Source organism: Bos taurus, chromosome 7, assembly GCF_002263795.3.
Source record: "Bos taurus isolate L1 Dominette 01449 registration number 42190680 breed Hereford chromosome 7, ARS-UCD2.0, whole genome shotgun sequence".
Classification (NCBI taxonomy): Eukaryota; Metazoa; Chordata; class Mammalia; order Artiodactyla; family Bovidae; genus Bos; species Bos taurus.
The window spans coordinates 71,594,237-71,620,465 of NC_037334.1; the positions used below are offsets into that span (position 1 = coordinate 71,594,237).

The following is a 26,229-nucleotide window of genomic DNA, read 5'->3' on the forward strand; positions in this document are numbered from 1 at the left end:
TTCTGCTATTACAGTGGTATCATCTGCATATCTAAGGTTGTTGATATTTCTTCCAGCAATCTTGAGTCCATCTTGTGATTCATCCAGTTCAGTTCAGTTGCTCAGTTGTGTCCGACTCTTTGTGACCCCATGGACTACAGCATGCTGGGCTTCCCTGTCCATCACCAACTCCCAGAGCTGACTCAAACTCATGACCATCGAGTCAGTAATGCCATCCAACCATCTCATCTACTGTTGTCCCCTTCTCCTCTCGCCTTCAATCTTTCCCAGCATCAGGGTCTTTTCTAGTGAGTCAGTTCTTTGCATCAGGTGGCCAATGTACTAGAGTTTTAGCTTCAGTATCAGTCCTTCCAATGAATATTCAGGACTGATTTCCTTTAGGATAGACTGGTTGAATCTCCTTGCAGTCCAAGGGAGTCTCAAGTCTTCTCCAACACCACAGTTCAAAAGCCCCAATTCTTCAGCACTCAACTTTCTTTATAATCCAACTCTCACATCCATACATGACTAGTGGAAAAACCATAGTTTTGACTAGACAGACCTTTGTTGACAAAGTAATGTCTCTTTTTAATATGTTGTCTAGGTTGGTCATAGCTTTTCTTTGAAGGAGCAAGCGTCTTTTAATGACTGCAGTCACCATCTGCAGTGATTTTGGAGCCCCCAAAATAAAATCTGTCACTGTTTCCATTTTTTCCCCATCTATTTGCCATGAAGTGATGGGACCAGATGCTATGATATTAGTTTTCTGAATGTTGAGTTTTAAGCCAACTTTTCACTCTCCTCTTTCACTTTCATCAAGAGGCTCTTTAGTTCTTCTTCACTTTCTGCCATAAGGGTAGTGTCATATGCATATCTGAGGTTATTGATATTTCCCCCAGCAATCTTGATTCCAGCTTGTGTTTCATCCAGCCTGGCATTTCTCATGATGTACTCTGCATAGAAGTTAAATAAGCAGGGTGACAATATACAGCCTTGACGTATTCCTTTCCCAATTTGGAATCAGTCTGTTGTTCCATGTCCAGTTCTAACTGTTGCTTCTTGACATGCATACAGATTTCTCAGGAGGCAGGTGAGGTGGTCTGTTATTCCCACTTCTTTAAGAATTTTCCACAGTTTGTTATGATCCACACAGTCAGAGGCTTTGGCATAGTCAATAAAGCACAGTAGATGTTTTTCTGGAAGTCTCTTGCTTTTTCTATGACCCAACTGATGTGGGCAATTTGATCTCTGGTTCCTCTGCCTTTTCTAAATCCAGCCTTGAACATCTCTAAGTTCATGGTTCACATACTATTGAAGCCTGGCTTGTAGAATTTTGAGCATTATTTTGCTAGTGTGTGAGATGAATGCAATTGTGTGGGAGTTTGAGCATTCTTTGGGATTGCCTTTCTTTGGGATTGGAATGAAAACTGACCCCTTCCAGTCCTGTGGCCACTGCTGAGTTTTCCAAATTTACTGGCATATTGAGTGCAGCACTTTCGCAGCATCATCTTTTAGGATTTGATATAGCTCAACTGGAATTCCATCACCTACACTAGCTTTGTTCATAGCGATGCTTCCTAAGGCCCATTTAACTTCGCATTCCAGGATGTCTGGCTCTAGGTGAGTGATCACACCATTGTGGTTATCTGGGTCATGAAGATCTTTTTTGTATAGTTCTTCTCTGTATTCTTGCCATCTCTTCTTAATATCTTCTGCTTTTGTTCAGTCAGTTCAGTTGCTCAGTCGTGTCCGACTCTTTGCGACCCCATGAATCGCAGCACACCAGGCCTCCCTGTCCATCACCAACTCCAGGAGTTCACTCAGACTCACGTCCATCAAGTCAGTGATGCCATCCAGCCATCTCATCCTCTGTCATCCCCTTCTCCTCCTGCCCCCAATCCCTCCCAGCATCAGAGTCTTTTCCAATGAGTCAACTCTTTGCATGAGGTGGCCAAAGTACTGGAGTTTCAGCTTTAGCATCATTCCTTCCAAAGAATACCCAGGGCTGATCTCCTTTAGAATGGACTGGTTGGATCTCCTTGCAGTCCAAGGGACTCTCAAGAGTCTTCTCCAACACCACAGTTCAAAGGCATCAATTCTTCGGCACTCAGCTTTCTTCACAGTCCAACTCTCACACCCATAAATGACTACTGGAAAAACCATAGCCTTGACTAGATGGACCTTTGTTGGCAAAGTAATGTCTCTGCTTTTGAATATGCTATCTAGGTTGGTCATAACTTTCCTTCCAAGGAGTAAGCGTCTTTTAATTTCATGGCTGCAGTCACCATCTGCAGTGATTTTAGAGCCCAAAACAATAAAGTCTGACACTGTTTTCACTGTTTCCCCATCTATTTCCCATGAAGTGATGGGACCAGATGCCATGATCTTCATTTTCTGAATGTTGAGTTTCAAGCCAACTTTTTCACTCTCCTCTTCCACCTTCATCAAGAGGCTTTTTAGTTCCTCTTCACTTTCTGCCATAAGGGTGGAGTCATCTGCATATCTGAGGTTATTGATATTTCTCCCGGCAATCTTGATTCCAGTTTGCGCTTCTTCCAGCCCAGCATTTCTCATGATGTACTCTGCATAGAAGTTAAATAAGCAGGGTGACAATATACAGCCTTGACGTACTCCTTTTCCTATTTGGAACCAGTCTGTTGTTCCATGTCCAGTTCTAACTGTGGCTTCCTGACCTGCATACAGATTTCTCAAGAGGCAGGTCAGGTGGTCTGGTATTTCCATCTCTTTCAGAATTTTCCACAGTTTATTGTGATCCACACAGTCAAAGGCTTTGGCATTAGGTCCATACTATTTCTGTCCTTTATTGTGCCCATCTTTGAATGAAATGTTCCCTTGGCTCCATCCCAATTTTTACGTATGAGGTACATTTATATATTAAGCTTAGAAGCATTAAGTAATTTGTCCCAATGTCACACAGCTAGTCAAATGACAGAGCTAGAATTAGGATTCAAATAATCAAATCATCCACCTAGAGCATTTTTCACAGCATATAGCACCTAATAAGCATGTAATCAATAAAGGCTAGCTACTAGAACTATCATCCAAAGTGGGACAGCTATTAAAAAAACTTGACATTGTAATGTGTCTGTTGAATTTATTTACTTTCTTAGTTTTCCTCTGAAATTTATAGCCTATCACACCAGAATTTAACAGGACTTCTTAAAGATCATAAGACCTGACCACTTAACTTTTTGAAGGTCTTACTGTATTTAAAAAAATAAAAAATATAAAAAGGTTTCTAAAATTCTGATATATTTTTAATATTTACTTTGGGCATATTAAAACTTTTGATTTACACAAAAATATAACTGTATGTATAACCTAATTCAGGCACAAATTCAAAAAGCAAATGTTATACCCTTCTTGAAAAAGTCACTTCCAGCTTTCTCTGCAGTAGGTTCTGTGAATTATAGAAAACTAATATTCTGCTGTTAACCTTGGTTATGTATCTGGCTACCTTAAAGGGATATCTCAGTTCTGTATTCCTAGTGGGCAATGCTTGGGGTCTAATTAACATTCAGTAAACATCTCTTGAATGAATGTATAAGCCAACAGTTCGCTTTTGGTTCCCAGACTGCTTAACACTCTCAAATATTATTGAGGACCACAAAAAGCTTTTGTTTATGTGGGTTCTATCTATAACTGAAATTACTGTAATATCAGTTTATTAATTCACTTAAAATAACAATACACCCATTATATGCGAACATAAACAATCTCTCAATAGATAACTAAGTTTTCCAAAACAAAAAATGTACATATAGTGAAGAGTGGCATTGTCTTACATTTTTGCAAATCTCTGGCTTAATAAAAGACACCTGGATTCTCATTGCTCCTGCGTTCAATCCATTGCGCTATCACAGGACACATATCCTCTGGAAAAATCCATTGTACATTCATGAGAGGAGTATAAAGTGAAAAGTGAAAGTGAAGTCAGTCGTGTCCGACTCTTTGCGACCCCATGGACTGTAGCCCACCAGGCTTCTCCATCCATGTAATTTTCCAGGCAAGAGTACTGGAGTGGGTTGCCATTTAGCAATTTATCAACACTGTTTTGATCTAGCTGTAGACCCCTTTCGACAAAAATACACTTTGAGAAACATTAGAGGGAAAACTATTTTTGAACAGGTTCATGCTTCTGTACACAGCACAGCTGGCATTTGAGAGGTCAGAGCAGAGGAGTAAAAGGAACATTATAGAAACAGCCTTTCTGTTTTCCTTTTTTTCTCCAGAGCCCGGTATCGCGGAGTCTCGCCGTAACCCAAGATGGCAACCATCGCTCATTTTCAGTCCGTACAATGACGTGATAGAGCGACAGTGCCGCACCCTCTCCCTGAGGTTTTACTACATTTCCCAGGATGCTTTGCCAACGCCGACGATATTGGCCGGCGCCGACGGAAGAGCACCTGACTGAGCGGAAGTAGAGATCTCAGAGGCGAGGAAGGTGAGGACGAGAGGAACAGTGAAGCTGTGAGTAGCCACATGGGTCTTTAGTCTTGGCGGTGAGGGACACAGCTAGGGGAGGAACGTTTGGGAAGTGTAGGGGTGGCCCTCCTTAACTCAGGAGCCTCAGACTCCTGTGTTCTTACACTAGGCCTGGGAGCTGGGAAAAACAAAACGTTGCTGTGGAGGCAAAGTCTCCGTATTAAAATCGTGCTGTTTAAAGTTTTCTTGGGACGAAATAGGGGCGAATTCGGGTTTTGTCGCAACCCAAGAGTCTGCGTGATTTTACTGCGACCGGAGGAGTGGAGCTGCTGACGGTCTGACTCAGCGTCTACAGCACTAGTTCTCAATTGGCTGCACCTGAAAGTCACCTGGGATGCCGTTTTAAAACTACAGATGCCCTGGCTCCACGCCAGACTAGTAAATCAGAATCTGTAGAGTATACAGTCTGGTCAGCAAGACTTGCTAAAGCGTTTTGAGTGTTAACGTTGTGCGTCCAGGGTTAAGAACCACGCTTTTCATGGCTAATTCTGACCCCTTCGGGAATCCTGATTAGGGCTACCAGAGCCAAGGCCTCCCTTCCACTGTAACCTGCGTGGGCTGTATCACATGCAAGTGGGTGAAGTTGATGATTGCTCTGTTGGCACGGATTATATTTTGAACTCTACCAGAAACTTATTTTTGAGCTTCCTGCGGTGGTGCTGGAAATTATTTACGACCTGGTTATTCAATCTGAATAAAAATTAGAAACGCTTCGTTTTTCTTGCCATTGTTTTCGCTTCTGCCAATTTTTTGCAACCCTGAAAAACTAGGAGCAGTAGAAGATGGAAGAATCACATTAAAAGCGGTGTCTCCTATTGGCTTGTAAGAAGTTCTGAAAAGGGTAGCAGTTAGAATTACATTTGGCATTATTTGTGGGCTTATGAAACCCTTTATGTATGAATATATAATTGAATCAATGAAAAGAAGTTCGGATGTGATTTGAATTTGATGCAGAAGTTTGTTTAAATGTGATAGTTAGGATTGGATAGGCAGGTAGATAGCATTACTTAACCTATTTTCTCTTTCGCAGTTTCGGCTTCACCTCCCTCACTGATTGAGCAATGGGGGAAAAGTCGAACTGTAGGGTTCCAGAGGATCTGTTCACTGGTTTGAAAGTTACAGATCCCCAGGAAGCAGAGTGTCTTCACCCTCCAGTATCCAGTGGCAAAGAGCAGCATTCCCAGAGCGAGCTGCTCAAGGATGTCGACGCCCAGCCCCAGGAGGACCAGGGGGAGGAGGAGTGCTTTCATGACGCCAGTGCCTCATTTGAGACGGAGGAGCCGGGAGCCGACAAGCTTGAGAACAAACCTGAGGATGATATGAATCCCTCTGAACTAGATGAAGAATATCTAATGGAGCTGGAGAAGAACATGCCAGATGAAGAGAAAAAGGTACATATTCTATTTAGTGTGCATGATTTGCCACATAAACTTCTGTAAAGTACTAAATTTGATTGATACTGTTATCATAGATTGCATCATTTGTGGTAAAGAGTGACTTGCCCATCTGTGTCCTTATTGCTTTAGTAATGATGCATCTGAGATAAATCAGTGACATGGTGGGGCCGCATTGAGTGTATCTGTTTAGCGAAGAAGTTTCCACTTTTTTTCTGTGAACTTTGTTCTTACTTTCATCTTGTGTAACTATTTCTTACATATATACCCTTTAGCTTTTTTTTAATGACCTTATTGATGGTTGGCTGCTGAAATTCCTGTCGTGGATATTTTTTGGTCAGACTTTAGAATTTGGTATGCTGCCTGTTTGTTAATCCTTCTTTAGCAAAAAATGACTGCCTGAATATCCTGGTGTGATTCGCTTACAGAGGGCAATGACTGGGACCTGTGTCATTTACATTTTGTTCTTGAGGAACAGAATTATGTGTGATAGTAACTCATTTGTTAAGCACCAGTAATATGCCAGCCACTAAGCTTAAAATGTTGCTTGTGTTTTCATTTAATCTTTACAACATGCCTATGAAATGTATACTGTTAGTATCTCCATAAGATAGCAACTTAGGGTAGTACAGTAACTTGCCTAAAATCACATATCTATTAAGTAGTAGAACTGTTTCTCAAACCCAGATCTCTTTGATTCCAAAGGTAAAATATAATGCAGAATTTAATAACAAAAACAACTGTCTTCCTACAAAGCAGATCCACTAATAAAATGTATATTGTCCTGCTACTCTGCCCCTGGGCTAGTGACTGAGCAAGCATTTATTTTGGGAGACAGAGGCTTGGTGTCTTCTATATATTCTTCCTTCTGATCTCATAAGCAAAGTGGCTTAATGAGGTACTATAACATCTGAATTTGTCTGCAGAGAATATGAGTGAGATTTGTAGCTTACGGCTCTGAAGCACTCACTCAGTGAACAGGTTATGATGCATTGGTGATGCGCTGAGATGGTAAACATGCAGTGTAATGATGGGCGGGGGAATGTAGCAGGAAGTGAGGAGAAGCATCTTAGGCACTTTTCATTATCAAATCTTTTGGTTTTAACATGCATGTGTTAGCTTTTGTGCTAGTGTGTGCCACTAGAGGAGAACGATAAAGGGCAAAAATGAGCCAAGGTCATAAACTACCTCCAGCAGAAACGGCTCAGAAAATTAAATCAAGTACTATTTAATAACATTAGAGAAATGATTTTCCAGAAAGTGTTTGGCTTAATTTTCGTAACACTGGTCCTTTTAAAAGTTAAGATATAATTTACATGTTGTAAAACTTTAAGTTATAATGTGTACTACTCACTGAGTTTTGACAGCTGTGTATACCTGTGTAACTCACAGCAGTTGTAGTATTAGCTTTCTTTTATGATGCTTTGATAAATATCTTTGTGAAATTAGTATTAGGAAATCAGCTAAACAGATGAAGAAATGTCTCTTTGTTGCACATAAGGTTTAGTTTTATAGGTCATTGGGAAAGGGATATGTTTAAGCTTGATTCTTTTAAAGTAGACACAGTTCAGATAATTCAACAATAAAAATAAACACAAAGGGCCACACGGGAAGACTTTCAGTCTCAGTAATAATTTTTAAATGCAAATTAAAACATATGTCATTTCTCAGATGAGAACATTGTTCGGATGTTGACAAGAAAAGGAAGTAGCAACTAATGTACCAACAGTGAGAGTTTGAATTGCTATATCATTTCTATAGTGTACAGATAGCAAATTTTTATATGAGCATTTCTTTAGATCAGGGATACCATGGAACCTTCTGCAGTGATGGAAATGTTCTGTATCTCCACTGTCCAATATGGTAGCCACTGCTACTACATTTTAACAGTCATCTGGCCATTAAGCAGGTAAAATATGGCTAGTACAGCTGACAAAATGAATTTAAAAATTATTTTTTTAATTTTAGTTAATTTAAATGGTCGCACATGGCTGGTGAGTACCATAAAGACGCTTTGCAGGATCATTCATAATTTCAGAAAACTAGAACTAATGTTGAACAGAGGGGATTACTTTAAACAGTTTTGGCATATTTATGTGTGGTGTACAACATAATCATTAAAAAGAGATAAATCTTGTATCAACATGGATTAATGCCTGAATGTTAAATGAATTAAGCAGGTGTTATAATATAATTTATAATAAATATGTATTTGGTGTTTATCCAGTTCCTGACACAGAGTTCCTAAGACCTTTGACATTTCCTAAGTGGAAAGAGATGAAGGTTTATTTTGTTATTCATAGCAAGGCTCTTTCAACCACATCTGAGTTAATGAGATGACTTTGGGAAAACCCCTAAGGATGAGGTCTGGTTGTCAGTTTGGGGCTCTCAGCCCCACTCCCACTCCACCCCACTTCTGGGGAGGGAAGAGATGCTGAAGGTTGAATTAATCAATCATGCTTACTTAATGAAAGCTCCATAAAACCCCTAAAGGATGGGGTTCAGAGAGCTTCAGAGTTGATGAGCACATACAGAAGCTGAGAGGGTGCATATCCAGAGAGCCTGGAAGCTCAGTGCCCCTTCACACAAACCTTGCCTTACGCATCTCTTCCATCTGACTGTTCCTGAGTTATATCCTGTATAGTAAAGTGATAATCTAATAAGTGAACTCTCTTTCTGAGTTCTCTGAGCCCCTCTAGCAAATTAGTTGAACCTGAGGAGGTTGTCGTGGAAGCTGTCCATGTATAGCCCATGGGTCAAAAGCAGAGCTGACAGCAGCAACACGGGTGGACTTGGAGGTCGTTATGCCAAGTGAAAGAAGCCAGAGAAAGACAAGTACTGTATGACACCACTTACATGTGGAGTCTAAAAAATAAAGCAAAGTGGTGAATACAGCAGAAAAGAAACAGACTTGCAGAATCAGGAAAGCAACCGATGGTTACCAGTAGGGAGAGGGAAGAAAGGAGGGGCAGTATAGGGGTAGAGGAGTAAGAGGCACAAACTACTGTGTATGCAATAAGCTATGGGATGTGCTGTACAACACAGGGGATATAGCTGATATTTTATAATAATTAGAAGTGGAGTGTAACTTTTACAATCATGGATCACTGTGTTGTACACCTTTATATATAACATATAATATTGTGCATCAACTGTAGTTTAAAATATATATAAACAGACCCCCCCCCAAAAAAAAACAAACAGCAGTGACACCCTGGACTTGCAGTTGCCATCTGAAGTGGGGATGGATCCAGGCTTGTGGAACTCAGCCTATAACCTGTGGGGTCTGGCACTGTCTCCAGATAGATTGTGACATAATTAAGTTAAAGTGTAGCACACTGGCTGCTGTCCACTGTAGAGCTGGAGTTGTTTGGTGTGGGAGAAACTTCTACACATGTTCTGAGTGAGTGTTGAGAGTAAAAGAGACATGCAGGTGTTTTCTTTATCAGAGGTTATAGAACAGTCTGGAGAAGGCGATGGCACCCCACTCCAGTACTCTTGCCTGGAGAATCCCATGGACAGAAGAGCCTGGTGGGCTGCAGTCCATGGGGTCACGACTGAGCGACTTCACTTTGACTTTTCACTTTCATGCATTGGAGAAGGAAATGGCAACCCACTCCAGTGTTCTTGCCTGGAGAATCCCAGGGACGGGGGAACCTGGTGGGCTGCTGTCTATGGGGTCTCGAAGAGTTGGACACGACTGAAGCGACTTAGCAGCAGCAGCATAGAACAGTCAGTGATTCCTTTTAAGTTACAAACCTGTGTGAAAATAGTTTATACATGAAAATACGTTAATACAGGAATGCTTGGAAGGGTATACACCAAATTATAAAAAGTGAGTAGCTCTGAAGGATGTGGTTATTGGAGAATTTTCATTTATATTTAATACAATTTTATAATGTTTGCAGGATTTTTTTTTATGGTAAGCATATGTTACATTTATGACCAACATCAAAAAAAGTAACTCCAATTTGAGTATATAAATAAATAAAATTTCTATTCTTTATAACCAGGGCAGACTTTTTACTAAAGTAAGTACACAAAGCTGACCTTTGGAGATTTGGGAAAGATTTACTATCATAGGATCTATGTATTGCCAAACATATCAGGTATCAATAGCTGAAGTCTGTTATTCAAGTTGACTTGACTTGCCCTGTGGCTGAGAAGATCCAGGCTCAAGTGAGTGCCAGTTCTCAGCAGAACTCGTAGATTAGGAGTAATGGAGGAGGGAGGCAGTTAAGGTTTGGTTAAAACTGGCAGAATCTCTTCAAGAAAGCACTGTGTGTGCACGTGTGTTTCAGCAGCAATCCTGACTATTTGTGAAAACTTAAATGTAGACATGAGTACCCAGAGGGATGGGATTTTTAACTCACATTTGAGATGTACTAGATCTGCAAAGCAAATAAATGATTTTTAAAGGCTTGACTGAGGTGGACTTACCTGGTAGCAGATGAGAATTATTACTATAATAAAATTATGATACAAAGATGCTTATAGTTTGGGAAACTATAGAATATATTTCTTTGTGGTGGTATTGATGTAAGAGAATCATTTTTTGTGGGCTGCTTATCAAAGTGGAGTTCTCTGGGTATTCTTATGCACACACTAAAATTCAAAGACCACTCTCTTGGAACCTTGCACACTGTCTTCCTTCATTAAATAGCTGAGTAAGTAAGGTTTTCTCTCTCCCATGAGGGCCAGTAATTGGTCTTACAGATATCAGAGATTTTATCATTCATTTATTCAAGAAATATTTGCATTTCTTCCACATGCCACACATTGTTTGAGACATTTAGGAATACAGTGGTGAATAAAACACTCATCTCTCATATTCTAGTTGGGAGGTATGGGTGGAGGTGGGGGGAGTGATGAGAAACGCATGGGGCCTGGTGGGATGGGTGGGACTACTTTATTTTTTTTAATTGGAATATAATTGCTTTACAATATCGTATTAGTTTCTGCAGTACAACAGCGTGAATCAGCCATATGTATACATGCATCCCTCTCTCTAGACCCTCCCTCCCACCCCGTCCCTCCTCTCTAGTCGTCACAGCACCAAGCTGAGCTCCCTGTGCCGCGCCGCAGCTTCCCGCTAGCCCTCTGTCCGACACATGGTGATGCGTGCACGTCAGTGCTGCTCTCCCCATTCGGCCCACCCTCTCCTTTCCCCTCTGTGTCCATAAGTCCGCTCTGTATGTCTGCATCTCTATTCCTGCCCTGCAGGTAGGTTCATCGGCACCATTTTATAGATTGCATATATGTGTGTTAATATATGGTATTTGTTTCTCTCTCTCTGATGTACTTCACTCTATGTTATAGATGCTAGGTCCATCCACATCACTACAACTGACTCAGTTTCACTCCTTTTTATAGCTGAGTAATATTCCATTATGTACCTGCACCACATCTTTTTTATACGTTCATCTGTCGGTGGACATCTGTCTAGGTTGCTTCATGTAGGCAGGACTACTTTAAATTGGTTGGTCAGGGAAGACCTCTCTGGGGACGTGCCATTTTAGGAAAGACTTTTCGGGAAAAAGGAGTCAAGTGTGTGAGGATCTGATAAGAAAATATTCCATATAAAGGGAGCAGTTAGTATAAAGGTTGTACAGTAGCTGTAAACTTGATGTATTTTTGGCATGGGCTTCCCTGGTGGCTCAGATGGTAAGGAATCTGCCTGCAATGCGGGAGACCTGGGTTCTATCACTGGGTCAGGAAAATCCCCTGGAGAAAGGAATGGCCATCCACTCTAGTATTCTTGCTTGGAGAATCCCTTGAACAGAGGAGCCTGGCGGGCTACAGTTTATGAGCATGCAAGGAATGCAAGGCCTGGGAGCTGGAGCAAAGTGATTAAGGAAGAGAATGGGATGATGAAGTAAGAGAGAGTCTGATGATGGAACACCTTGAGAGCTGTGAGTAAGGAATTTGAATTTTTTTCCGAGTGCACAGATGGAAAACAGATGGGAAATTTTAAGCCAGAGGAAAGATGAAAGTTATTAACATTTTATTGATATTCTGTTGGTCATGGGGACAGGGATGGTGCAGAACACTGAGACCAGTTAGGGCTTAATCTGTAGCCTGTGAAAGACGATGGTAGCTTGAACTGTGGACTGAGTGAAGATAAGTGAATACTTCAGGATTCATTTTGGAGGAGAAGTTGACGAGGCATACTGGATTCCTTTGGGAGGGCTGGACAGAGGAATAAGCATGATTCCTTGGCTTTGGCTACTGGGTAGCTGGTGATGCCCATTAGAAATACGCAGATGAGGAGGGCTTTTTGAGCTTGTCAGGTCTCTGGTGATTTCATTTTTGTGTGCAAATGAAAAAGGTTTTTTATTTGTGAGCGAGAGCGCAGATTGCTTCCTTTTAACGGATTTGCTCCTTGTTGCCAGTTGTGTGCACATCGAGTTCATTTACAAAAAGTCTGTTGCTTGGTGAGCGTGGACTCAGAACATGTTGTTTCTGCGATTTTAAAACATTTTCCTTAGGTTCTGAAATTGAAAGGATTGTTTTTTGCTTTAGGGCTATTTAATCTTTAACCAGGAATAGTTATTGGTTTAGTGCTGAAGTTCTTTATCAGTCTTTCCCCTGTCACTCCCATATTTCTTAAATCCCACATTACTTTATCCTTTTGATTTCCATGTATCTGCTGCCTCATTGCATTATATTTTTTTAATATTATTTGTTTTATTTATTTGTCTGTGGCTGGTCTTAGTTTTTGCACGTCGGATGTAGTTCCCTGACTCGGGATTGAACTCAGGCCCCCTGGATCGGGAGCACCGAGTCTTATCCATTGGACCACCAGGGAAGTCCCCATTGCATTGTTTTCATAATCTTATCAGTGTTGTTGTAACTGTGGGCATGATTACCAGGAACAGTTCTCTCGATTGCTTCCAGAAAGTTTTTAGTAACTTAGTGCCCTGCATATTCTGTTAACTTCATGAGAAAACCCTTTCTGATTTGTTCTTTTCCTTTTATTTCATTTCTAATGTGCATTCTTTTGAACTAAGCTTGCCATATTTAATTTTATAGCGTTTACCAGTATTAAGTTTAATGAATGCTACTGACAAGTGATTAAATAAAATCCTAGAATTTAAGAACTGGAAGGGACCTTAGATTTCTGATCCTGATTTTAAACCAGGGGAAGTAAGGGTCGTTTACTCTAAAACATTTGGAAGTTATTTGCAGATGAAAGAGTTAAAATGGCATTCAATGTTTCTTTTGTTTACTAAGGAAGATCTCATTGTGTAGATAAGTGGTTCTCAAACTGAATTGTGTCTGAGAATCACAGGAAACTTGCTAACCATGCAAAGCCCTGATAAGTGTCTGCTACCACAAAATTGTGAGGTAGCAGCCAGTAATCTCCTTTGTTAACAATTGAAGTTAGTTGATTAACAGCGTTGTGTTCATTTCAGGTGTACAGCATAGTGATTCAGTTGTTCAGTTCAGTCGCTCAGTCATGTCTGACTCTTTGCGACCCCATCAACTGCAGAACGCCAGGCCTCCCTGTCCATCACCAACTCCCAGAGTCTACCCAAACCCATGTCCATTGAGTCGGTGGTGCCATCCAACCATCTCATCCTCCATTGTCCCCTTCTCCGCCTGCCCTCAATCTTTCCCAGTATCAGGGTCTTTTCAAATGAGTCACCTCTTCGCATCAGGTGGCCAAAGTATTGGAGTTTCAGCTTCAACATCAGTCCCTCCAGTGAACACCCTGGACTGATCTCCTTTAGGATGGACTGGTTGGATCTCCTTGCAGTCCAAGGGACTCTCAAGAGTCTTCTCCAACACCACAGTTCAAAAGCATCTATTCGATTCAGTTGTACTTTTTCTCAATTATATTTCTTTATAGGTTATTACAAGATATTGAATGTAGTTCCCTGTTCTATACAGTAAATCCTTGTGGCTTATTTTCCATGTCATTTTGGTTCAGGTAGAACTGTGACTCCACTTTGGGAGACAGAGAGCTAGATGGATGCAAATGATTAAGCTTCCAAAACAAGAAGTATTGACTAACCAGTATACTGACTCCATCTAACATCAGAAGAAGAGCTTACTAATAGGATATATATATATTTTTTTACCCTGATCTTGCGCTCAGGGTTCTAAAAGATGAATGTAAGCAGTACCAAAATAAGAAAATTTACTTCTGTTGAATTGAGTTTTGGGAGATGGGATTTTCTGAGTTAAGAAACAGGAAACTGTTTCCAAGATCAGTTGTCTTTCCTCAGAAGGACAAGGCTTAGTGAGAGGTTCTAACTACAGCTTCAATCTAGAGATTTCTCCCTCCAAGCTCCTAGTAGACTAATAAAAGTGACTTGTGGAAAGAGCGAATGTGTGAAGCAAATGATGTCTTATTTCAAAGAAGACAAAACTGAAGCTTCTGTTTCCTTTTTAATGATAAACCATTCCCTTCAGGATAATTTGTAGGTCAGTGTATCTAGCCCTTTCAGTGTAGGGATTCCTTTTCCCACCTAAACAGGGCTGAAGCGGAAAGTTTTGTCTGTGCTTCCACTTTCCAGCCCTTTAGCAAGTATGTAACTTTTTTTATTCCTCTTTTTTAGCCAGATAAGATTGATCTCTGTTTGCTGCTGCTGCTGCTGCTAAGTCGATTCAGTTGTGTCCGACTCTGTGCAACCCCATAGACGGCAGCCCACCAGGCTCCCCCGTACCTGGGATTCTCCAGGCAAGAATACTGGAGTGGGTTGCCACTTCCTTCTCCAATGCATGAAAGTGAAAAGTGAAAGTGAAGTCGCTCAGTCGTGTCTCTGACACGACTCTTTGAGACTCCATGGACTGCAGCCTACCAGGCTCCTCTGTCCGTGGGATTTTCCCGGCAAGAGTACTGGAGTGGGGTGCCATTGCCTTCTCCAGATCTCTGCTTACTGTGCTAGTTTGTACTTTTTTATTTTGTAGCAATTACTTTACAAAGCTGCAGGGGGAACCAGAGAGCTGCTGATAGATTTACAATATGGAAATTAATCTGTGGATAGTGAACCTCTTGTTTTTCTCCCTGTTGTCTATAAACACATATTCACTACAGAATTATTTAATTATGAGAAGTTTTTTTTAATGTACTTAATGCAAGTTTTTATCATTTAATAATGATAGAAGGCATATACACTTGTAAGTTCCAAGTCAAGCTTATTGTATTTATGTTTTGTTCACTGACCTAAAGTATAGGAAATATCCCTAGCCAGCCACTGCATCGAGAGGGTCTCTGGTGGAGAGTGGATGTTTTGTGATTAATAAGGGAACGGTTGAACACCTTCTGATATTTTTTCCAGGTTACACCAATATCTAAAGTTGTGTCAGTTGAAATTCTGTAGGATTCTGAGTTACAGAAAGCCATTCCCTACACCGAGCTTAAAGAGGAATTCACCTGTTTTTTCCCAGTAGTTATAGATTTTTACATTTAGATCTGCAGTCCAGTTGGACTTTATTCTTGTGTGTAGTGTGACATAGAAATCCAAAGTTTTCATTTTCCAAATAACTACCAACTTGTCCCAGGACTGTTTCAAAATGTCCATCTGTGCCTCGAAGATCTAGGTATATTTTAGTGTCAGCTGGGTTCGTTTCCTTTCCCAAATGCTTACCTTCTTCCTGTTTGTCAGATTATCATTTAAATTTAGGTTATAGTGGCATTAGAACCTCATTTAGATTCAGATTGGATTACCAGAGATTTGAGTAGTAATAAAATTTTAAAATAACTGGAGAATTATTTTAAAAGTATAAAAGCGTGCTGTGGAGATGGCTTTCTGCAGTATAATATTTTAGTTCTTTCATAAAGGACTGTGCCCCAAGTCATGTGAAATTATTTTACCCTATGACCCAAGAAAATAATTTCCTAGAAAACAGAATAAAAGATCCCATGCATCTGTATATTTGTAAGGGCAAAGAGTAAGGGAGACATGGGTTCAATCCGTGGGTTGGGAAGATTCCCTAGAGAAGGGAAACGCTACCCACTCCAGTATTCTGGCCTGGAGAATTCCATGGACTGTAGTCCGTGGGGTTGCAAAGAGTTGGACATGACTGAGTGACTTTCACTTTCAAAGAATAAGTAAGTACTTGCAGATTGAATTCATCCATCTTCAAGGAATCCATTTTGCTAACTTACTGGAAAATGAACTTGGATTAACTATAGAAGAAAAACCCAAGACCAGTGGTACAAGTCCCTGATTCACAGTGAGGTAGAGGTTTATTTTTAACATAGGTCTCAGAATCTTTATAGATCAGATCTCTGTGACTTGATGAATGTTCTGAAGTAGTGTCATCTTCTTTCAGGTGCCCTAATTCTTGGTAGCAAGGGAATTTAAAGTCACTTTTTCTTCAGGACAGTGAAACGTGTAAGCTCTGTGCTTTTACCTTTGTGCAGCAGTTTCTATGTCTTGCTCAGTTATTTCTTCCTGCAAACAATTTGTTATTTCCATACAGTGAAAAACAATATACTCTTGTAGTTAAAAGCATGAGGGGTTGGACAGATCTGTCCTAGTTCCATCATTTAACTTGGTGTAAGGTGGGATAATAGTACTACCTTTTTCACAAAGTTATTGTAAGGATTAGATGACTAGCACATGAAAGCAATCAGGCAGTGTTAGTTGTTAGCGAAGTTGTAGCTAAACTTCAGTGGAGTGTAGTCTGCAAAATACTTAGGGGCCTAGAGCAGCCTCTAAGATCTCTGGAGTCCTTTCTGGATACGTTTCTCACAAGGTGGCAAGCATAAGTGAATATTTCAGAGTTTTAGAATTATGTTAACCTCAGTTAATAATACATAAATTATTCTTCAAGTTAATTTATGAAGAACAAATTGAGTGTTTGCTGGGGGATGTGGGACTGGGGTGAGAAAGAAGGTATTACAGATTTGGAAGGGACACCTGGGAAGCGTCTGAGGTTCTGGCAGTTTGTCCTCTTTATGTATTTTATAACTTTACCACTTTACTGTTAGGTAGATATCCGTTTTTATAGCTATTATATTTTCCTAACTTGACTCTCCTATCACCATGAAATGTTCCTTGTCTCTAGCAATATTTCTTGTTTTTAAAACTATCTAGTCTGATACTTCTAGAGGCACTGCTATAGACAATATTTTCATCCTCCCTAAATTTATATCTTCGACGCTTACTCCCAATATGACGGAATTAAGAGATGGAGCCTTTGGAAAATGATTAGGTCGTGAGGGTGGAGTACACATGAATGAGATTTGTGCTCTAATAAGAGATCCAAGAGCCCTTGACCATTCTGTCACATGAGGCTGTAGTGAGAAGACCCTTAGGATCCAGAGAGCAGGCACTCACCAGATATTGAATCTGCCAGCCCCTTAATCTTAGACTTCCAGCCTCCAGAATGCTTGTTGGTTATAACCCAGTCTTTGATACTTTTGTGATAGCAGCCCAAACTAAGACATCCACTCTCTTTTATGGTTACTGATTCATATATTTTTGATATCCTTAAACTTTCATCCTGTTTGCATGTTTGAATCTGAAGTGTGTCTTAGAGACAGCATGTAATTGGATCTTCTTAATTTCAGTCTGACAGTCTCTGCCATTTCATTAGTGCTTAGTCCATTCACATTATGCTTATTGACATGGTTAAATTTATATCAGACTTTTTGTCTTCTATACGTCTCATGTCTTTTTTATTCCTTTTTCCTTTACTACAGTCTTTTGTGTTAGATAATTTTTTTACTGTACCATTTTAATATTTCTGATTTAGCCATCTGTTTCTTAGCTAAATTTTCTTGAAAGTGAAAGTTGCTCAGTCATGTCCAACACTTTGCAACCCCATGGACTATACAGTCCATGGAAATGTCCAGGCCAGAATACTGGAGTGGATAGCCTTTCCCTCCTCCGGGGGATCTTCCCAACCCAGGGATCAAACCCACGTCTCCCACATTGCAGGCAGTTCTTTACCGGCTGAGCCACAAGGGAAGCCCTAAAAGAGAAAATAACGTATTTATAGAGCATTTGGTGTATTTCCCATTTATAATGCCCTTCATTTCTTCATGAACTTTTACTGTCCGTTGTCATTTTCTGTCCAAAGGACTCCCTTTAGTATGTCTTGTAAGGCAGGTATGATAGCAGCAAATTCTCTGTCTTTATCGTGAATGTCTTTATTTAGCCTTTATTTTGAGGTATGGTTTTCCTAAATATCTAATTCTTGATTGACAGTCTTTTTTATTTTACCATTTAGAATGTGTCATTGTACTGCCTCTGCCCTTCATTGTTTCTGGTGAGAAATCAGATATTGACAGTTTTGTTGTTCCCCTGTACTTGATAAGTTGTTTTTATCTTGTTGCTTTCAGATTTTGTCTTTGAGCACATTTGACTCTGGTGTCTCTAAAAGATGGATCTGTGTACTTGGGGTTCACTGAGCTTCTCGGATCTTTAGATTAACTCTTCATCACAGTTTTGAGATTTTTAGTCACTTTTTCAAATACCTGGTCTCTCATTTCTGGAACTCTAATCACATATATTGTGACAGGTCCATTTTCCGCCCCCCTTGTCTTTTTTTCCCGCCCTTAGTTCTTCAGATTGGATGTCTATTGCTCTGACTTCAAGTTTACTTATTCCTTATGCTGATATAAGTCTGCTGAGCCCATCTGTGAATATTTTATTTCAGTTATTGACTCTTCCATCTTTGTTTCATTTTGTTTTTCTTTGTAAATAATGTCTGTCCTTTTTTCATGGATCTGTTTTTTTAAATCATTGTCATCATGCTCATTTAAGTTTTTAAACATACTCCTTTTAGTTTTTGCAACAAATTATTATAACTGGTTTTTTATTTTTTATCATCTTAAAATTTTAGAAATTTATATTGGAGTGTAGTTGATTTATAATTTGGTTAGTGCATATATACAGCAAAGTGAATCAGGTGTGTGTGTGTGTGTGTGTGTGTGTGTGTGTGTGTATATCCATTCTTTTTCAAATTCTTTTCTCATATGTCACCACAGAATATTGAGTAAGACTTCCCTGTGCTATAGTCAGTCTTTATTAGTTATCTATTTTGTATTTAGTAGTGTGTGTATGTTAATCCTAATCTCCCAATTTATCACTTCCTCCCTGTGTTTTTCCTTTGGTAACCATAAATTTGACTTTGAGATTGGTGGGTCTGTTCTGTTTTGTAAATAGGTTCATTTGTATCATTTTTTTTTTATTAGATTTCACATATCAGTGATTTCATATGATATTTGTCTGACTTAACTTCAGTTAATATAATCTTTTGATGATGGCCCTTCTGACCAGTGTGAAGTGATATCTCACTGTAGTTTTGATTTGCATTTCTCTAGTAATTAGTGATGTTGAGCATCTTTTCATGTGCTTTTTGGCTATCTGTATATCTTCTTTAGAAAAATGTCTGTTTATATATTTCACCCATTTTTGATTGGGTTGTTTGTGTGTGTTTTTTTTTTTTTTTTTTGAACTGCATGAATTGTTTGTATGTTTTGGAGATTAACCCCTTGTCAATTGCACTGATTAAAAATATTCTCATTCTGTGAATTGTCTTTTCGTTTTATTTATGATTTCCTTTGCTGTAGAAAACTTAAAGTTTAATTAGGTCTCATTTGTTTATTTTTATTTTCATTACTGTAGGAGGTGGATCAAAAAAGATATTGCTGTGACTTATGTTGAGCCTATGTTTTCCTCTAAGAGTTTTATAGTTTCCAGCCTTACTTTTAGGTCTTTAATCCTTTTCATTTTTGTCTGTGATGTTAGGGAGGGTTCTAATTTCCACTATTTTACATATAGCTGTCCAGTTTTCCTAGCACCACTTATTGAAGAGACCATGTTTCTGCATTGTATGATCTTGCCTCCTTTATCACAGACTAGTTGAAACTAGGTGCGTGGGTGTATCTCTGGATTTCCTGTCCTGCTGCACTGATCTTTACTTCTGTCTTTGTGCCTGTGCTGCATTGTTTGGATGACCATGGTTTTGTGGTATAGTCTGCAGTCAGGGAGCCTGGTTCCTCTAACTCCCATCTTTCTTTCTCACGATTGCTTTGACTATTCAGGGTCGTTTGTGTTTCCATACAAATCCCTAAAATTTTTGTTAGCTAATTCTGTGAAAAATGTCGTCAGTAATTTGATAGGGATTGCATTGAATCTGTAGATTGCTGTGGATAGTATGGTCATTTTGACAGTATTGACTCTTCCAATCCAAGAACACTATATATTTTTCCATCTGTGTCATCTTTGATTTCTTTCATCAGCATCTTGTAGTTTTCTGAGTACAGGTCTTTTTGCCTCCTTAGGTAGGCTTATTACTAGGTATTTTATTCTTGATGTGATGGTAAATGGGATTGTTTCCTTAATTCTCTTTCTGGTCTTTTGTTGTTAGTTTATAGAAATGCAAGAGATTTCTGTATATTAATTTTGTATCCTGTGACTTTACCAGATTCCTTGATGAGCTCTAATAGTTTTCTGATGGCCTCTTTAGGATTTGCTGTGGATAGTATCATGTTATGTACAAACAATGACAATTTTACTTCTTATCCAATTTGAATTTCTTTTATTTCTTTTTCTTCTCTGATTGCCATGGCTACTACTACTATTAAGTCGCTTCAGTAGTGTCCGACTCTGTGTGACCCCATAGACGGCAGCCCACCAGGCTCCCCCGTCCCTGGGATTCTCCAGGCAAGAACACTGGAATGGGTTGCCATTTCCTTCTCCAATGCATGAAAGTGAAAAGTGAAAGTGAAGTTGCTCAGTCGTGTCCGACTCTTCACAACCCCATGGACTGCAGCCTACCAGGCTCCTCCATCCATGGGATTCACCAGGCAAGAGTACTAGAGTGAGTTGCCATTGCCTTCTCTGATTGCCGTGGGTAGGACATCCAAAACTGTGTTGAATAGAAGTGGGAAGAGCAGACGTGCTTGTCCCTGGTCTTAGAAGGCGTGGTGTGTGTTTGCTGTCCTGTCTTAACTCTTTGCCCTCCCATGGACTCCCCGTCAGGCTCCTCTCTCCATGGAATTTTCCAGGCAAGAAATAAGAGTGGTTTGCCATTTCCTTCTCCAGGGGCTCTTCATGACCCAGAGATCAAACCTGCATCTCTTGCATCTCCTGCATTGACAGGCAGTTTCTTTACCACTTGTGCCACCTGAATGATCTAAATTTTTCACCATTGAGAGTGATGTTAGCTGTGGGTTTGTCATATATGGCCTTCATTTTGCTGAGATAGGTTCTCTGTACCCACTTTCTGGAGATTTTTTTTTTTTTAATGATAAATGGGTTTTTGAATTTTGTCAAATTCTCTTTCTGCAACTGTTGAGATGACCGTATGGTTTTTCTTCTTCAGTTTGTTAATGTGGTGTATCACACTGATAAGCATATGTTGAAGAATCCTTGCATCCCTGGGGTAAATCCCATTCTATCTTGGTGTATGATCCTTCTCATGTATTGTTGGATTTGATTTGCTAATATTTTAAGGATTTTTGCATCTGTGTTCATCAGTGATATTGGCCTGTAATTTTCTCCCTTTTGTAATGTCTTTGTCTGAATTTGGTATTAGGATAATGGTGGACTCTTAGAATGAACTTAGGGATGTTCCTTCCTCTGCAGTTTTTTGGAAACATTTCAGAAGTATAGGTGTTAACTCTTCTCTAAACGTTTGATAGAATTTGCCTGTCAACATTTGTTGCAAGTGTTTTGATCACAGTTTCAATATCAATACTTATGATTGACATGGTCATATTTTCTGTTTGTTGTTCAGTCTTGGAAGATTGTACCTTTCTAAGAATTTATGATCTTTTGTATTTCTGTGATGTCTATTGTAACTTCTTTGTCATCTCTAACTTTATTGTTTTGAGCCTTCTGCCTTTTTGTATTGGAAAGTCTAGCTGAAGATTTATCAATTACATCTTTTCAAAGAACCAGCTTTTAGTTTCGTTTATATTTTCCTTTGTTTTCTTCATCTCTATTTCATTTGCCTGCTCTGATCTTTATATCTTTCCTTCTGCTAACTTTGGATGTTGTTTGTTCTTCTTTCTTTAGGTGTAAGGCTATGTTGTTTGATATTTTTTGTGTTTCCTAAGGTAAGATTGCATTGCCATAAACTTCCCTCTTAGAACTGCTTTTGCTGCATCGCATAGGTTTTGGATCGTCATGCTTTCGTTATAATTTGTGTGTAGGTGTTTTTTAATTTCCTCTCTTATTTCTTCAGTGATCTGTTGGTAGTTCAGTGTCAAATTGTTTAGTGTCCATATGTTTGCTTTTTTTTTTTTTTACAGGTTTTTTTTTTCTGTAATTCATTTTTAATCTCATAGTGTCGTGGTCAGAAAAGATGCTTGATATGATTTCAATTTTCTTAAATTTACTGAAGCTTGATTTATGGCCCAAGATGTGACATATCTTGGAGAATGTTCGATGTGCACTTGAGAAGAAATTATATTCTACTTTTGGATGAATTTTTCTGTGAATATCAATTGTCTGTCTCGCTTAATGTGTCATTTAAGGCCTGTGTTTCCTTATTGATTTTCTGTCCGGATGATCTGTCCATTAGTGTTAGTGGGATGTTAAAGTCCCCCACTGTTACTGTCAGTTTCCCCTTTTATGACTGTTAGCATTTGCCTTACATATTGAGGTGCAACTAGGTTCAGTGTATATATATTTATAGTTGTTACATCATCATCTTGGAGTGACCCCTTGATCATTACGGAGTGTCCTTCCTTGTCTCTTGTAACAGTCTTTTTTAAAAAAGCCTGTTTTATCTGATGTGAGTATTGCCACTTCAGCTTTCTTTTGGTTCTGTTTGCACAGAATACTTTTTCCATCCCCTCACTTTCAGTCTGTTTGTGTTCCTGGATCTGAAGTGGGTCTCTTATAGGCACCCTGTACACAAGTCTCATTTTTGTATATATTCAGCTGTTCTAAATCTTTTGGTTGGAGCATTTAATGTTTACATTTAAGGTAATTATCTATCTGAATTCTTAACTACCATTTTGTGAATAATTTTCAACTTGATTTTGTTAGGTCTTTTTTTTCCCCTTCCCCTTTTGTTCTTTTGTGACTTGAGGATTATCTTTATTTAGTGTTGTGTTTGGGTTGCATTTCCTTTTTTGTGTGTGTTGTAGTTTTTTGGTTTGTAGTTCCCATGAGGTTATGATATAGCAGTCTATATCAGATCAGTTCAGTTCAGTCGCTCAGTCATATCCAACTCTTTGCAACCCCATGGAGTGCAGCACCCAGGCCTCCCTGTCCATCACCAGCTCCCAGAGTTTACTCAGACTCATGTCCATTGAGTCGGTGATGCCATCCAACCCTCTCATTCCCTGTCATCCCCTTCTCCTCCTGCCTTCAGTCTTTCCCAGCATCAGGGTCTTTTCAAATGAGTCAGTTCTTCACATCAGGTGGCCAAAGTATTAGAGTTTCAGCTTCAGCATGAGCCCTTCCAATGAATATTCAGGACTGATCTCCTTTAGGATGGACTGGTTGGATCTCCTTGAAGTCCAAGGGACTCTCAAGAGTCTTCTCCAACACCACGGTTCAAAAGCATCAATTCTTCGGCGCTCAGCTTACCTTATAGTCCAACTCTCACATCCATACATGAGTACTGGAAAAACCATAGCTTTGACTAAATAGACCTTTGTTGGCAAAGTAATGTCTCTGCTTTTGAATATGCTGTCTAGGTTGGTCATAACTTTTCTTCCAAGGAGCAAGCGTCTTTTAATTTCATGGCTGCAGTCACCATCTGCAGTGGTTTTGGAGCCCAAAAAAATAGTCTGACACTGTTTCCACTGTTTCCCCATCTATTTCCCATGAAGTGATGGGACCAGATGCCATGATCTTAGTTTTCTGAATGTTGAGTTTTACGCCAACTATACAAGGTTGTTTTTAAGTTACTGGACTTTTATTTTCACATGCATTTCCCACTTCCTGCAATTGTAGTCTCATCTCACAGTTGCTGGTTTTAATATCTTACTCGTATGGATGAGTTTTTACATTTACTGTTTATTTGCCTTTATTGTTGAGCTTTCCCACTTGTGATTTTCTTGTTTCTAGTTATGGTCTTTTTCTTTTTCCTTCCTTTCTCCCCTCACCCCCCCAACCCCTGCCTAGAAAAGTTCCTTTTTATCATTTGTTGTAAAGCCAGTTTGGTGATGCTGAATTCTCTTAGCCTCTGCTTGTCTGTAAAGCTTTTGATTTCTCTGTCAAATATGAATGAGAGCTTTGCTGAGAGTATTCTTGGTTGTAGATTTTTCACTTTCATCACTTTTAATATGTCATGCCATTCTTTTCAGCAGAGTTTCTGCTGAAAAATACCTGATAACTATGGGGATTCCCTTGTATGTTAAAGTTATTTGTTTACTGTTAATGTTTTTCTTTGTGTCTAATTTTTGTTAGTTTGGTTAATATGTGTCTTGACGTGTTCCTTCTTGGGTTCATCCTATATAGTAATATCTGTGCTTCCTGGACTTGAGTGTTTTCTTTCTCGTATTAGGGAAGTTTTCAGCTATAATCTCGTCAAATATTTTTTTCAGGCCTTTCTCTTCTCCTTCTGGGACCCCTAAAATGTGAATGTTGGTGCATTTAGTGTTCTCCCGGAGGTCTCTGAGATTGTCCTCATTTCTTTTCATCCTTTTTTCTTTATTCTTTTCTGTGGTGATAATTTCCACCACTCTGTCTCCCACCTCACTTATTTGTTCTGCCTCAGTTTTTCTGCTCTTGATTCCCTCTAATTTAGTTTTCATTTCAGTTACTATACTGTTCATCTCTATTTGTATTTTAAATCTTATAGCTCTTTGTTAACAATTTCTTGTATCTTCTTGGTCTATTCCTCCATTCTTTTTCCAAGATTTCATATCATCTTTACTATCATTACTCTGAATTCCTTTTCAGGTGGATTGCCTGTCTCTTCTTTAGTTGTTCTTGTGGGGTTTTATCTTGTTCCTTTGTCTGAAACATATTTCTCTTGCCATGTCATTTTGTGTAGCTTTCTGTGTTTGTGGTCTCCTTTCCACAGGGTGCAGGAGAGTAGTTCCTCGTTCCTCTTGCCTCTAGTGACTACCCCCTGCTGGGTCTTGTCCCTCTGGTATGTAGGGCCGTGTCAAGGAGTATGTTTTGAGGTGGCTGTAAACTCAGTACAGCTTTAGGCAGACTGATGTTGTGGTGACCAGGGCTTGCACTGGATATTGAGTGGGACCTCCCCTTTGCTCTGTGGTTACACTGCCCTGTCAGGGGCGGGATCTGCTCCCTTGCCATTGAAATGGAGTAGAAGCCCCTGGAGGTGTTTCTGAGGTACGATTCTGAGCTGTGGTGCAGGATAGTGGGATTGGAGCACTCCCACGGGAGACGTCCCTGAGCGCCTCCCTTGGAGCTGTCCACCTGTGCGTGTGCTCTGTTGTGTCACGTTTCACCGTTGTGCGGGCTCATGAGTTACACCGTTGTCGGCACTGCTCTCAGCCCTATCGTGACCATTGGTAGGCCTGTGGTTGGCCCTGGTGTCTCTCAGGCGTTATTTTCACCAGGCCACCAGCACAGATTCACTGAAGGTGGGTCTCAGCACTGTAGTAGCCACGCCCCTGGACCTGCTGTGGTAGCAGCTCAGCCTCTGGCCTGGCCCAGCCCCCTTGTGTATCTGCCCACAAAGCCCACAGCTCTAAAGCTGGACCCATCTCAGCTTTGAGAGCACTCATTGTCTATTGGGATGTTCTGTAGGTGCTGAATTTACAGAATCAGCAGCACGGATGTAAATCCACAGTTCGCACTGCCGTGAGCAGAGATATCATCTCTTCTCTCTCAGTCGCATGGCTCCTGGGACTCAGCTGGGGTGTCAGCCCCCTTCTCCATGTGCGCTCCCTAGCTGGTGTCTTCTCCTGAGGCTGCCCCAGGGCACATGAGCCTGCCCAGGCAGAATGGGGCCAACGCGCAGAAACCTGGGTTTGTGAGTCTGCCCACATGTGGTGGTCAAGCCACCCCTCCTAGTGCCCATGGTGGCAGGGGCCAGGGTGAAGGGGAGAGGCTGCAGTGGAGGCCACGCCCGCCGTGCACTGCTCAACCATGGAGCTTCATTTCTATGGAGGCCCAGGCTTCTTCCACAGGCATTCCCGGTTCCTGGTTGTGGACTTCCTCGCTCCCATCCCTACAGGCTTTTTCTTCATAGCCAACAGCAGTCCTCTACCCGGGTCTGTTCTCCAAACCCCACCTTCCAGCCCCCAGCCCCCATCCACACTAGCAGACCCACACTTCAGGCTGGGGTGCGTGGGGCTGTGGCACACACCATCCGGGTGGGTCTCACTCTGTCCTGCCTGCCGCCGACCAGTTGCTGCACGCTGCTCCAAGCCCCCAGAGCTCCTTTTCTGACCCTGCTGATGTCCCTGCTGGTGAGGGGGCTTCCCCAGGTGCGGGACTTTTTCTTT

The 26,229-nt window shown here is 40.4% G+C and overlaps 1 protein-coding gene across 2 annotated transcripts in view; it reads left to right on the forward strand.

The window, feature by feature from the left end:
* Window positions 1–4,404: 4,404 nt before the first annotated feature.
* TTC1 (tetratricopeptide repeat domain 1) overlaps window positions 4,405–26,229 on the forward strand; it is a 48,891-nt gene continuing 27,066 nt past the window's right edge. The window contains exons 1-2 of one of the 2 annotated variants that reach the window (NM_001034217.2): window positions 4,405–4,470; window positions 5,516–5,876. In NM_001034217.2, coding sequence (NP_001029389.1) covers window positions 5,547–5,876 — 330 coding nt within the window. In that variant the 5' untranslated portion in view covers window positions 4,405–4,470; window positions 5,516–5,546. The remainder of the gene's footprint in view (window positions 4,471–5,515; window positions 5,877–26,229) is intronic. The other variant, XM_005209680.5, reaches the window with a different exon arrangement.